This window comes from Jaculus jaculus, chromosome X, assembly GCF_020740685.1.
Source record: "Jaculus jaculus isolate mJacJac1 chromosome X, mJacJac1.mat.Y.cur, whole genome shotgun sequence".
NCBI lineage: Eukaryota > Metazoa > Chordata > Mammalia > Rodentia > Dipodidae > Jaculus > Jaculus jaculus.
The window spans coordinates 74645337-74660459 of NC_059125.1; the positions used below are offsets into that span (position 1 = coordinate 74645337).

The following is a 15123-nucleotide window of genomic DNA, read 5'->3' on the forward strand; positions in this document are numbered from 1 at the left end:
TAACTAAAATAAACTCATTTATAACATATTCTGAGATGAGTTTTGAGCATCAGATATCCTAGGCAGCAAGACAACTCAAGAAATGGAAAGAGACTGAAGTCATGTCATATGTATTCCCAATGGATTGAGATAAAGCTAGAAATCAATAATGACAGAAAGTAGAAGACTTATAATTATTTGGAATTTAAAACAACGTACACCTAAACACAAATAAATCAAAGAAGAAATAAAATATGAGACAAAAAAAGGATAAGTTCAACATGCCAAAACTTAAGGGATTCAGCCAAAGAACTTATTGCCAGATGTGAATATTCAAAAGAAGGAAATTACAAGTTCACATGTTAATGGATTTTGATGTGGGGCCTTTGGGACTCAATTACCAATAGATGAAAGATGGTGGGTGGGACTTCCTGTGGTTTTAAGAGGAATATTGGAAGCTTAAGTAAGCATACAAGTTAGCACTGCCTCATGGTGATGTCCTGTGCAATATTATAAGGGGCTGGTGTACTGTTTCCAGTTGCTGATCAGATTTTTATGCCATGTTCTCAGATCTACCAGCCTCCCGAGGTCTTCCTGAGTCAAATTCATGTCCTTTTTCTGATAAATTATGTAAGTCTCAAAGTTTTCTCATAGCAACAAAAAAAGAACTTATACAATTCTAAAAGAGAAGTTCATGACAATAAATGAGTGTATTAAGAATAAAAATCTCAAATTAAACCTAAAGTTATCATAATGAAGGAAATAAAAAATAGAGGAGAAATAGATGAAGAAGAGAAAAAAATAGTAGAATAGAACAAAACCAAGTTGTTTCTTTTAAAAAGATAGAATTGATAAATCTTTGATAGACTAAACAAGAAAAAGAGTGGACCAAAGAAATTATAAATGGAAGAGGAGATATTACAACTTATACAATAAAAATATAAAAGAGCATCATATGTATGTTACTATAAATCATATATAATGAGAAACTGGTTAATCTGGAAGGAACTGATCAATTTCTAGACACAATCAACCTTCTATGACACAAGTATGAAGAAAAGGGAAATGTGAACAGACTGAAGAGTAAAGAGACTAAAACAATACTGCAATATCTTCCAATAAGAATGCAATGAGCTAAAATTCCAATGTGATTAACAAAAAGCTAATTTTGTCTATTAAAATAAGCAAAACAAAACAAATAGAATCAAGAAACATCTTCATCATCATAAATTATGAGTAAAATATGAATAAAATTATAAAACAATTCCATTTAAGCTAGCATGAAAAGCGTAATGCACTTTTGAATAAACTTAAAACAGGTGCAAGCTTGACTATTGAGAATACCTTTTGAAAGAAAATAAATAAAGGGTCTGGAGAAATGGCTTAGTAGTTAAGGTGCTTGCCCTTGAAGCCTAAGGACACAGGTTATTTTATCCTAAGGACCCAGGTTCTCTCCTCCAGTACCCACATAAACCAGATCCAAAAAGTAGCACATGCATCTAGAGTTTGTTTGCAGTGCCTAGAAGCCATGGTGTGCCCATTCTCCCTCTATCTGCCTTTTTCTCTCTCTCTCTAATAAATGAATAAAATAAAATACTTTAAAAAAAAATTAAGAATCTTGGGTTGGAGAAATGGCTTAGCGGTTAAGCGCTTGCCTGTGAAGCCTAAGGACCCCGGTTCGAGGCTCGGTTCCCCAGGTCCCATGTTAGCCAGATGCACAAGGGGGCGCACGCGTCTGGAGTTCGTTTGCAGAGGCTGGAAGCCCTGGTGCGCCCATTCTCTCTCTCCCTCTATCTGTCTTTCTCTCTGTGTCTGTCACTCTCAAATAAATAAATAAATAAAATTAAGAATCTTGTAAGATCGTGTTCCTGGATTAGAAGACATAATATAAACATTATATAAAGAAATAATAATAATAATAAATAATAAATAGTAATATAAATAATAAACATTAAAACACAGCACAACATTGGTAGACCAAAAACATATGCTAATTTAGAAAATCCAGTAACGAGGTTTTCTTTTATTTTTCTTCCTCCTTACTTCCTGTCTTTCTTTCTTTCTTTTTTGAGGTAGGGTCTTCCTCTAGCCCAGGCTGACCTGGAATTTACTATGTAGTTTCAGGGTAACCTTGAACTCAAGATCTTCCTGTCTCATCCTCCCAAGTGCTGTGATTAAAAGCATGTGCCACCACAATCGGCTAAGATTTTCTTAATATAAGTACCAAGAACAAGTAAATACACAGAGACAGAAAGTAGGTTACTGATTGCTGGAATAGAAACTGTGTTATGTTGCTGGATGTGGTATTTTTTGAGATAATAAAATTTTATAAAATTATAGTGGTGTTTTCACAATTCTATAAAAATATTAAAACCCACTAAATTTGTATTTTAGTGTTGAATCAAGTGTATTTATAAATTTCTATAGTAAACTTTATAACCTGTGAACTGCACCTCAATAAATTTTTTTGAAAATGATCTGTGCTGACTCCATCCATTCAGCAGATTACTATTACTTGAGTATTTTTCTAAGAATTATTTTGACCAAGTCTTTCAATCTTTCTGGTTATCACTTTTGTCAAGTAAAAATATCATTTATTTTCATGTACTATGAATGACAACTTAAAGTTTCTATGATGATCAAACTTTCATATTTATTTTAAATTGTTTAAAGTCCACATGTACTGACAGAAGTTAGAGAAAACTATCATAGTACACTTACTTCATGAATGAGTATGCATTACACTTATAACATGGTGTTTTGGTATTTTTTTTTAACATCACTATGTAGCACAGACTGACCTTGAACTCACAGCACTCCTCCTATCTCAGTCTTCTGAGTGCTGCAATTACAGGCATGCATCACCATGCCCATCTTAACCATTTAGTGTTTTGTAGAATTTCAACATTTTGTACTAATTCTTCTAGATAGCTTGGAACTAATGATTCTATCCTCTAGAAAGAGGATATTAGCTTGAAGATAACTGGTGTATTTGAGAGCAGAGGCGATATCTCAATACATATTTCCAGGATCAGAAACTTAAGAGAAGTTTGCTTGCATACTTGATTTCATAGGTAGAAATATTTTCAACATGTCCCATAGGTACTATATAGTAATGATCCAAGAGTTGGTAAGAGCTTCATCAGAACCATGAAGTTTAACTTCCATAGATTCTACTTAATACTGAATCACATCTAATTAAAGAAAAGTGGGGAAGCTGGAGAGATAGTTTAGTCATTAAGGAACTTGCCTTTGAAGCCTAAGGACCTAGATTCGACTCCCCAGAACCCATGTAAGCCAGATGCACATGGCAGTACATGCATTTGGAGTTCATTTGCAGTGGCTAGAGGCACTAGTTTGCCCAATTTCTCTCTCTCTCTCTCTCATTCTCTCACTCTCTCTTTCTCTCTAATAAATAAATAAAATAAAATAGTAAAAAAGAAAAGTGGGGCAAAGAGAGGTGGCAAGAGTTCTCTGAAAACAATATTCACCTGTTTGTCACTGGTAGTTTGCAAGAAGGACTCTGGTATTATATGCTTAGGAATACATGAGGTTTTAATTTTTATGGTGAGAATGAGAGCTAACTTCTCTTTTCTCAGTCAGTACTAAATAGTATTTCTTCCTCAATTATAGACTCTCAAATATTTCATTTCATCTAGAATATCAGAGTTTTATTAACTTTCCAATTATTAGTTCATATGTATGGAAAGGCTTATTTTTATTTACTGTTTTTCTTAAAATATGTAGACACTTATTATATAGCACAGGCTAGCCTGGGCCTCACGTTTGGTAGGCCATCAACAAATGGCAAATGTATTACCATTGTTACAATTAAGAAGTTCACTGCTGGGAATGGTGGCACATGGTTGTAATCCCAGGATTTGGGAAGCAGAGGCAGGAGGAAATTTCTTAGAGTGGCGATATATTGCCTTAGGCAATGTTCTGAGTTAAGATAATGTCACACTGAGAAGACATTATTTAAAGCACACCTAGGACTTGAATAGATGGAATACTAAAGAAATAACACTTGTTTATTGCAAGAATGAAAGATTGTGTTGTTCTGTCTTAACATTTTACAAAAAAACATTGATTAATGCTTGACTTAAATTTTTTAAATAGCCATTTTTTGAGAAAGCTGTTGGTTAAGTTATTACAGCCTCTCAGTTCTTAGCCACTGGCATCTAGAGCAATGATTAACTTGCATGGCTATCTACCCAAAGAAGGCAATTGGATACATGGTGAATTTAATCCTATTATAGATATGGATAATGTTATGCTTCCCATAAAGCTACCAGGTTTTGAACATGCAAATTTTAAATGTCAGAGAACTTCAAAGTATGAATTATGACCCACATCCTAATATAACTGGCTACAAACATAAATTTTATAACTGTATTTTTAACACCCGCCCCTCAAAAAAAAGCAATGGGGATGAGGGTTGTGGACTTCAACGACAAACTCCCTTTTGTCTTTTCCCAAAAGAGAGGCTGCACACATCAAAATAAATCAACTCCTACCAAATCAGAGAGCCAGAGCCTCAGAGGCCCCCAACACCTCAGCACTGAAGCAGACCAAAAATGAACCCAACATGGCTCAGGGAAATCTTGCGGAAGAGGGGGCGGAAAGAATGTCAGAGTTACATGTTGGGTCATGATTTTCAGAGACATTTATCATACTAATAACTGGGGGCTAACTCCACAATGCACGAACCATTTTCAATAATAAGGAGGGTCTAATGGGAGGGGGTAGATCACAGATGAGCCTAAATAATGGTACCAAACTGCCTGTATTTACTGAAAAGAAAACTAATAAATTAAATTTAAAAAAAAAGTCTCTTAAATAATAATCCTTATCCCCTCTAACACATGTTGTTCTCATTTTCCAATGGTGAATCTCTTTTTCTTTCACAGAAGAAAACAAAAAGAAAACCGGCGATGACCAATATCTACCCATATAAGAAAAGATAGCTGACTTCCTATCAGGAGATGATACCACAGAGGAATTTGGAGAGTTAAGCAAGAGTGCTGATCTCACAGAAGGCCTGACAACCTGTGCCACAGTGATGACATTAGACACTGAGGACACTCAAAATGTATCAAAGCAGAAATCCAGATGGGGCTGAAAGCTTAACACTAAAGCCAACTTTTACCACACCCACCAAGGCTCAGGGAAGATTGCAGAAGAGGAGGAAGAAAGATTGTAAGAAGCAGAGTTGAAGTGAATATCCAGAGACATTGTTCTCCCCTACTCCCTTACAATGAGTGACAGCTGCTCTCACAACTCATAAACCACAAGTCCATGGTGAAAACCAGCATCCCACTGAGGAAGGACCTCAGCGGAATGGTGGCAGGGAGGAGGGTACTAACACATGATTTGTCCATACAAAGTTTCTTCTTTAAAATAACTTTATACCTTACCTGGTAATTGTTTTGGCTTTGTGATAACCTCAATTGGTTTGATGATGCAAAATGAGGAGAAAAATTACCCCGTGATGCATTTGAATTACTGTATATTGTACTAGATGCTGTATGTAATGAGGTCCGTGGTGTCAGATGGTAGTCTCTATTCTGATACAGTACATTATCTGACAAATCTCTAATATTCACCATTTGTGAATTTGGTAGGTTTCTTCCTGGTCCAGGCAATGTTGAACTTTGGTTTTCAGCTCGAAGGGAACTGCCACTTTCATAAAACCTTGAGTAGCTTGTGATCTGTGCTCCCATCGATGCCAACTCTTCCTCCCTGGCATATTCATCCTCTGCATTGCCAGTCTCCATTGCAATGGACAAACAAGTCCCTTCTGCAGAGCTAGGCTTCTGTGTGGTATTTCCTCCCAGAATTCTCTGAGGGTAATCACTGACTGCCAATGAAAACACTTCACGAATTTCTAAGTTTTGTGTTCTACAGTAAGGGTCTCTAATAGTTGACTTTTGCCCACATAAGTTATGTGATGCCAGTCCTGTATGTTCAGGCTTATAGGACTTCTGAATCCCAGCTGGTTCAATTTTGCAAGGTCTGTGGCACACAGATGGCTTTTGAGGTACTGTCATTTCAGAAGCATGAACTGGAGAGCTCCCGTAGTTTTTTTTTGTGTGATTGTACACTGAGTTTCCAGTATTTAGTACACTTGTCTGTCTTGACAAAATAATTGTTTTTTCTCCTAGGAGCAGAGATGCATTTTTACAGTGTGCTACCTGTCTTTGAACAGGCATGTGCAACTGAAACTCAGTGTCATTTTTACTGGCTGCTTTCTGAAAAGGGTTTTTCTGTGCTTCTGTAATTTGTGTATTTGTATGTTTGCTTGCCCCTTGTCTATTTGAAGAAGTTGCTGGACTATATATACCAGTTACAATGACATCATTATTGGCTGAACTCCAAGAAGACTGTTGACTTGAGGGGTGAGCAATATTAACTGCATTTCTGACTGTAATGTCTGGACCTGCCAATGAAGTACCAGAAACAGTTCCTGTTGTTCCTGATTCAGAGTTCTTACTACTCATTTTTCTTCGCTTATTGCCAACCCACGTCTGAAAGGATAAAAAACAATATTAAAAAAAATTATACCAAGCCTAGATAAACACATTTTTAAGTGATACATTATATTGTTGTCATGTAACTAAATTTTACACAAAGTTAAAAGAAAAGATAAAGTAAAAGGATAGTACTAGAGCAAAGATTTACCCACAAAATATGTGAACACTTTAAAAGCAGATAGTGTCACTGTTACTCTCTGCCAAAAGACCCATCCAATTACTGCTTATCAAGAATTATAAAGATGTTTAAGAATTCCAAAAATGTTTACATCTTTTAGACATTAAATGCATTTCTAGAAATACATCTTAAAATGTAAAAGCCAACATAGACAAAGATAAAACTAATGATATCCTTTCATATTTATTTGTAATAGCAAAAACTGAAAGCATACAAAACATACGATCATTAATATCATTCAAAAATAGTCATTGTGGGCTAAGAAGAAGGTTCAGCAATTAAAGCCACTTGCTTGCAAAGCCTGCTGGCCCAGGTCAATTTTCCAGCATCCACATTAAGACAGATTCAAAGTGGCACATGTATTTGGTGATAGTCTAACATCCATTTGCAGTGGCAAGAGAAACTGCTGTGTCTGTAAAAAGAGATATGTGCAAACACACACACACATAAATAAGTGAAATTAAAAAACAATAACACAAATTTTTTAAAAAAAGAAAAATGGGGATGGGAGGGTGGCTTAGAGATTCAAGGCTCTTGCTTACAAAGGCTACAGGTCTGTGATCAATTCTCAAGCCACCCACATAAGCCTAAATCAAAAAGTGGTACAAGTGCTTATTTACAGTGACAAGATTCTCTTGTGCATGTACACACATGCGCGCGCGCGCGCACACACACACACACACACACACAAACACAAATAGAGAAGAAAGAAACAAACAAACAAAGAAGGAAAGAGAGAAACAAAGAAAGAAGAAAGAAAATGCTTATTGTATATTCAAGTATACATTCACATTCTTCAGGCTTAATGACTTCTGTTGTATAGGTATATATTGTAATGGTCAATTTCATATTGTTTAAATTATGTTCTGAAATATTCGTTAGCATAAACTGGGTTGTAATACACATCATTGCATATTCATCTTTCTGTTGGCGGTTCATTAGAATGAAATTTGCTAGGATCTGCTATTTTCCAAGTACCTTTCAACATATGAAAATTCTGTTCTCCTCCAACCCCTAGTTTGTATTTTTTATAGTTTATACTACTCTGGATGTTAATAAAAGGTAAGTGATTGCTACTTTGATTGAATTGTTTATGGTTACTATTGTACTTTGATAGAACTAATCATGCATGCATTGCCTTTACCTATTTTTTTTTGTAATATTGTGGCATTTGTCTTTTTAACTGATTTGTAAGACTAATTTTCTACTAAAAAAGAGGTCTTTGTCACGCAATGTATTTTTTGGTCTGTCTTTAATTTATAGTAGTCATTTTCTTGTTTATACTTTTTTCTACTCAACAAATTTTATACAATGAATATGCATTACTTCCACCAACCAAAAATTACTAATAAAGATAATATTAGAGGTTGACATTTAGGATTTGATTATAGAATATAATTCTTCTATATTTGTAATTTATTGTAATTATCTTAGGATCATTACCTTGAATCATGGCTCTTCTTAAACTACACATTAAGAAATATTGGATTCCAAATGTGATTATGGAACTTTATATTCCAAAATGAATATTATATGATAAACTGCAAAAATACACTAATCTATTAAAAATTAAACAGAAAAAATGAGTAAATAAAGATATTAAATAAACTAGTTTGCATAAACAGTGCAGGGTTTAATTGTTTAAGTTCTATAATGTTCCTTTGAAAACTATGTACGTTATATGATTTTTTTCTAGGTACAGTCTCACTCTATTCCAGGCTGACCGGGAATTCACTATATAGTCTCAGGATGGTCTTGAATTCACAGTGATCCACCTACCTCTGCCTCCCTAGTGCTGGGATTAAAGGTGTGTGCCAACAGGCCCAGGTTAAATTATATGACATTTAATGTTTATATTATGCACAATTAGATATAACATCAATGTTGCAATAATACTGTAAATACAAGGTAGCATTATTGAATCCTTTATTACATACTCTTTATTTATGTTAGCTCCTTTGTAAGGTGCTGTTTTTCTAACTGTAAAAATGAGGAAACTGAGGCACAAATAGCACAGGAAAGGAAGTCCTCCCAGCAATTAGCAAAAAGACAGTCAATTCTTCTTGAACTCAAAATACATTCCTCTTCCATTACTCCATGCAACGTGACTAGAAATTCTTGAACTATTGGTCATTGTTACATATTTTAGCTTTTGAATTATTTTTACTCATAAAGAAAATGTATCACAAACTATGATGCTTTTTTGCTTCACATGGCATAGTAGGAATTTAAAACACACCGGTTTAATTGTTTGAAAAGTAGAAACAGGAGTTAAAAGCCAAAGAATGCATAAATGTAAATATTACAGTTGACAATGGCAAAAAGCTAAATGTAATGTCTTTGGATAAATATAATATCCAAATAGGTGAATTCCATAAATATTCATAATGTTTCCTGGTATGGATTTTCATGTTAAAATGCGTAGGAAGGGGCTGGAGAGATGGCGTAGCGGTTAAGCGCTTGCCTGTGAAGCCTAAGGACCCCAGTTCATGGCTCGGTTCCCCAGGTCCCACGTTAGCCAGATGCACAAGGGGGCGCACGCGTCTGGAGTTCGTTTGCAGAGGCTGGAAGCCCTGGCGTGCCCATTCTCTCTCTCTCCCTCTGTCTTTCTCTCTGTGTCTGTCACTCTCAAATAAAGAAATAAAAAATTTAAAAAAATGCGTAGGAAGAATGATGTATTGATAAATTACATAAACCATGTAAGTATTACCTTTAAAAATGTCAGTTGAAAGCATAGAAAATTGGAAAAAATTGAATTCATGAACTAGTATAAAAGGAGGGTTTCTCTCTGGACCATATTTCAAAAACTGCCACAATGTATTATGTTTACATCATTACCAGCCTTACCTCAGAAAATTTAAGTGTTATCTTAGTGCATTTCAAATTTATGGCTTACTTGAGTATTTTTATTGCTTATACATATTAGATATTACCCCAAGTATACTATGCTAGTTACATTATGTATAAAACAAAAAGTGAAATGGAGTAGAATATTGTGTACATATTGAAATTCAGCCAACTAGCAACCCTATTTACCTAGAACACAGCCAAAACAGAAAGTGTACTTCAGTATTTTGGTGGTATATCACCTTATAGGCCACTTTCTCTGATTTATAGGTATTTTGAACATATCTGCTATCTTTTTTTTTTTAACCACAAATTAGAAATAAACATACAAAATAGCCAGGCATAGTGTCACACACCATTAATCACAGCATTCTGGAGGCAGGGGTAAGAGGACTGACTCTGTGAGTTCAACGTCAGGCTGGGACTATAGAGTGAATTCCAGGTCAGTTTGGGCTAGTTTGAGAACCTACCTCAAAAAGAAAACAAAAAAGCAATAAGAAAACAAACAAATAAACAAAAAAAAACCTCAGAAGGCAGAAGGGGAATTGGTTGTGATAAACGTTGCTAATGGAAAGTACTCCAATAGTACTTAAAGTATAAATGTGCTCTAAACATTGCTCTTTCAACAGGAAAAAATAGAGCTAGATGTGGTGGCACACACCTTTTATGCCATCAATCAGGAGGCTGGGGTAGAAGGATCACGGGGAGTTCAAGGGCAATCTGGAGTACAGAGTCAGTTTCCCCTCAGCTTGGGCAAAAGTGAGACCCTGCCTCAGATAAAAACAAAACTCAATAAATAATAAATAAGAAGAAAAAGAAAGGATGGAGTAGCCACTGAAGGGGAATGAACTGTATTTGTGTGTGTGTGTGTGTGTGTGTGTGTGTGTGTGTGTGTGTGTGAGAGAGAGAGAGAGAGAGAGAGAGAGAGAGAGAGAGAGAGAGAGAGAGAGTCGGTGGAAGCAGTGAAATTAGAGTCTTAACTCTCTGACTGCATTTGCTATTCTTTTCTTTCTTCTCCACACCGATTTGGTGGTAGGACAATTTCTATCCATTTCTGTTTCATTCATTTCTAAAAGTTTTAGGATTATGGGTATTATGAATGACAAAAAAGGGAAAGGAGGGGAGTAGTTAGTTACAGATGAACAGGAGGAAGAATGTGTGGAGATGAAGAAGATTAACCTGGAAGAAGAAATAGAGAGCCCTGAGGGAATTACAAGGTTAATCTTGAGAATTGCTTGTGTCAAAGGGAAAACTGAAGGTATGAATGACACTTTTAAAGAATTACTTTATGTTTTTTGGAATGGATAAGAAGGTATTAAGTTCATTGGTTTGCCTTCCCAGCTGGGACTTATTGACAATGTAAGTTCTGGAGGAAGTACTGGCAGAGAAATGTCTAGATCCCGTACTTCAATTTGAGTAGAAACAGCATCAAAGATTTCAGCACAGTAGAAGCTTTGTAAAATCTTAAACTCTTGTAGAGTCTTGTTTAACTATGATCCCTGAATCTCAGTGGTTACCAAGAACGTGTTTTGTAACTGCTGTATATAGCATACTTTGGTGGATTTGATCAGGGGGATAATGTCAAACCAGACTTAGCAGTGAAGAAAAAGCAGGTGGAGATAAAATGGTGAAGCTGAGAAATAAGATGGAGCTGATCCATTTGAATGACATGAGGAGGGGGAAGATAAGAAGGAAGACAGGGCATTTTCAGAAATTGGAGAGGGAGAAGAAATTCTATGTTGAGTTAGATTGAGAGGCAGATGAGTAGATATTTCTAAGATCAGATTCCCTACAGAAGATAGCATGTAAATGTACACAGGAAAAGTATAGTTTGACTATTTTTGCCTTACCACTCCAATTAGGCTTGACTGGCTTGTTAATGATCATAATATACATAGATAATATTTTTCATTACCTGGCCTGTGAAATTCCCTAGCAATGTATTTAGTATCTTAATATTTCTCATTTGTGCTCACTGTATTAGACATTTTTAGCCCATAATTAGAACATGTTTGGGGGCTGAGAAGAGGGTTTAGTGGTTAAAAGAACTTGTTTGCAATTCCTGACACCCCACATTTGATTCCTCCATACCCATATAAAGCCAGATGCACAAAGTTGCACATGTGTCTGTAATTATTTTGCAGTGACAGTAGGTTCTGGAACACCCACTGGCATTACATTTATCCCTGTGTCTCTATCCCTCTCTCTGCATGCAAATTAGTAAATAAAATATAAAAGACATAAATCATGATCACTTCTACAAAGGTGTATTTTGGTAAATTACATTTAACAGGTTTTAAAAACATAAAGTTATAAAGTAATTGAAATTACAATCCACTGTAACATGAAATGACAATGGTCTCTTGAAAAATAGTATTCTTTAGGAGATCCAGAAATCCTTAACTTGAAGGTAATTTGGGGCAGTGTTAAGGGTGCTTAGGAGTTTTGTCATGGTTAAGCTGGAATGTAACAGCAATAACTAAGGTTCTATACAGTGGTATAGTTTATGGATTTGGGGATGATATATTCAGTAATATGTTCATGGATGTTTTGGTGGCTGAAAATACTTTTTTTTTTTAAAGCTTGCTTTCTTTTGTTCATTTTTTTTATTTATTTATTTGAGAGCGACAGACATAGAGAGAAAGACAGATAGAGGGAGAGAGAGAATGGGCGCGCCAGGGCCTCCAGCCACTGCAAACGAACTCCAGACGCGTGCGCCCCCTTGTGCATCTGGCTAACGTGGGACCTGGGGAACCGAGCCTCGAACCGGGGTCCTTAGGCCTCACAGGCAAGCACTTAACCACTATGCCATCTCTCCAGCCCTGAAAATACTTCTTATTTTTAATATTTCATTTATTTATTTATATATTTGAGAGAGAAAGTTAGAGAGAGATAAAGGCAGATAAACAGAAAGACAATGGGCATACCAGGGCCTCTAGCCACTGCATGTCCCACCTTGTACATCTGGCTTTATGTTAATACTGGAGACTAGTACCTGGATCCTTTGGCTTTGCTGTCAAGCTCCTTAACTACTAAGCCATCTCTCCAGCCCTGTTTTTTTTATTTTTTGAGACAAGATAGTGCTATATTAACCTTTGGTGACCTGGAACTTTCAGTGTAGACTAGGTTGCCTACTAACCTGTAGTTATCCTGGACTGACTCTACTTCTCAGGTACTAGGGTTAGAGATGTGTAAGGTAAGAGTTTTTTCTATTCCTTCCTCCCTCCATTCTCCCCCTCACCTCCTCTCTGTTCCCTCTTCCTTCCTTCATTTCTTAATTTCTGTCCCCATCTCTCTCCTTCCCCCTCTCTCTCTTCTTTCCAACCTTTCTCCCTCCATCCCATTTCTTTCTTTCTTCCCTTTCTTCTTTTTTTCTTTTTCTTCTTCTTCCTCTCTCTCTCTCTGAATGACATTGAAACTAGAGCCTCGCAATTGCTAGGCAAGGGCTCTAACGTTAAGCTGTATCCCTGTCCAAGAATATATTTTTTAAAATCTTACAAAAGTCCAGAGATATGCCTTCTTGCTTCATTCCTCTCCTCCATTCCAAAAATAATATTGGCAATCTTGTGAATACCCAAGAATCATTTTGTTATATACTTCCATAACAGTTTTTGATCTGAGTTTTAATACAATTTTATGCAAGAAACATTGGAAATGTTTCTTCATTGACATCATGTAGCAGAAAGAAGTAGCAACATTGGCATTTATTTCTAAGAAGTGAAAATGACTGCTGCTGATATTTAAAGATACATTCAGGACAAATTTTTAAGTTGGCTTCCAAAATTATTTTCATATTACCTCTGTGAAATATTTATATCGCTGAGTGGAAACATAAATTATTTTTCCTATATTTTTGAACCATTATCAGGATATGGCATTCAATTAGAAAACAGTAGGCAATTGGAAGAATAGTGGAATGAAATAAATATTAGAATTGAAATTTATTTGCAGGTGGATAACTATTAAAATAAGAAAAATTTGGAAGAGGTGTATGTCTTTGTTTATATGACTACTAAATAAAATACAGTGAATAGACAACCACATCTACTTTTTTGTCATGGAGGATCCATGCTCAAGACATTATTTTTAAATCTTGGCTATTTAATTTCTTCCTGTTATGCATATTTGTAAATTTTTAAAGGTTAGTATCAGCAAAGTTTTTAAAGTTATGCTTCTTTACTGGGTTACATTTAAATATTGTAATTACTTTTTAAATTATTTTTTGCATGTGTGTGTGTGTGTGTGTGTGCGTGCCCACAATGCACACACACACACACACACACACACACACACACACATCAGGACTTGCAGCTGCAATAAAATGCCTATCTAGCTTTCTGTGGGTGACCTGGGAATTGAACTGAGCTCTCAGGCTTGGAAAATAAGGGCTTTTAACTGCTGAGCTATCTCCCCAGACCCTTGTCATTGTTTTTAAACTCTAATTTTTTTGTTTGTAATTATATATATATATATATATATATATATATATATATATACTGCTTTATTACTTGAGATAGAGAGAAAGAATGGATGCACCAAAGGCCACATGCCACTGTAAATAGATTCCAGATGCTTGTGCCACTTTGTGCATCTGGCTTTATGTGGGTACTGGGAAATCAAACCCAGACTATCAAACTTTGCAAGCAAGCTCCTTTAACCACTGAATAATCTCTCCAGTCCCTTGTTTACTTTTTGAAACTGGATCTCATGTTGCCTTCAAACTCACTTTACAGCCAAGGTTGATAGTGAACTTCTGATCCCCTTGCTTTGACCTCCCAAATCCTGGGATTACAGATTACTCCACTGCATCTGGCTAGGTATAGTGTTTTAAAATTACACACACACACACACACACACACACACACATACATGAAGTTTTTGTAAGGAAATTAAAAAATATGACAACTTACTGAAATACGACTCTTTGGATAAATTTAGTGGGAAGAAGTTGGAATCTCCTAAATACTAAAATTTTTCTTCTAAAGTTATTTGAAATGTCTTCATTAGTAGCTAAGTTTCTCATTGGACACTATTATAGAATATAAAACTTTTTTTTTCTTTTGGTGCTTTATTTTTGCTTTGAAACAGGGTCTTATATAGTCCAGAATGGCCTCAAATTACTGTATAGCTAAGAATGACTCTACATCTCAATTGTGGAGATTACAAGGCACAACCCATCATGGGCAACATTCTTATAAAATATGTTTCTTTCAATCATCTTCTTATACAATCAAAATTCCAGTTCGCCCATGGTATATGTGCTTAATATATAGTATGTGTGTGGTGTATGTATATACAGTGTATGTGTGTGTATTTGCAGACATGGGTGTGCCTATGCACACTTGGGCAGAGGCCACAGGAGAAGGTTCAGTGCCCTTTATATTGCATAATCTCTCTCTGAACCTGGAGGTATGGTTATTGTTCAGAATGGCTCATGAATGAGCAATAGATTCTCCAGCCCCAAATTTCAGTTTTCTTTTTTGGCTTAAGAGCAATAATCAGAGCCACAATATAACTTTTCAGCTTGTTAAGCATTATGTATATTTTCATGAAAATAAGGATGAGTTATATAGAAGTTTGAGAACC

At 35.6% G+C, this 15123-nt stretch overlaps 1 protein-coding gene across 2 annotated transcripts in view; it reads right to left on the minus strand.

The window, feature by feature from the left end:
- Hdx (highly divergent homeobox) overlaps window positions 1-15123 on the minus strand; it is a 144973-nt gene that overhangs the window by 94497 nt on the left and 35353 nt on the right. For both annotated transcript variants that reach the window (XM_004669600.2, XM_045140794.1), the window contains one exon: window positions 5397-6506. In XM_004669600.2, coding sequence (XP_004669657.1) covers window positions 5397-6506 — 1110 coding nt within the window. The remainder of the gene's footprint in view (window positions 1-5396; window positions 6507-15123) is intronic.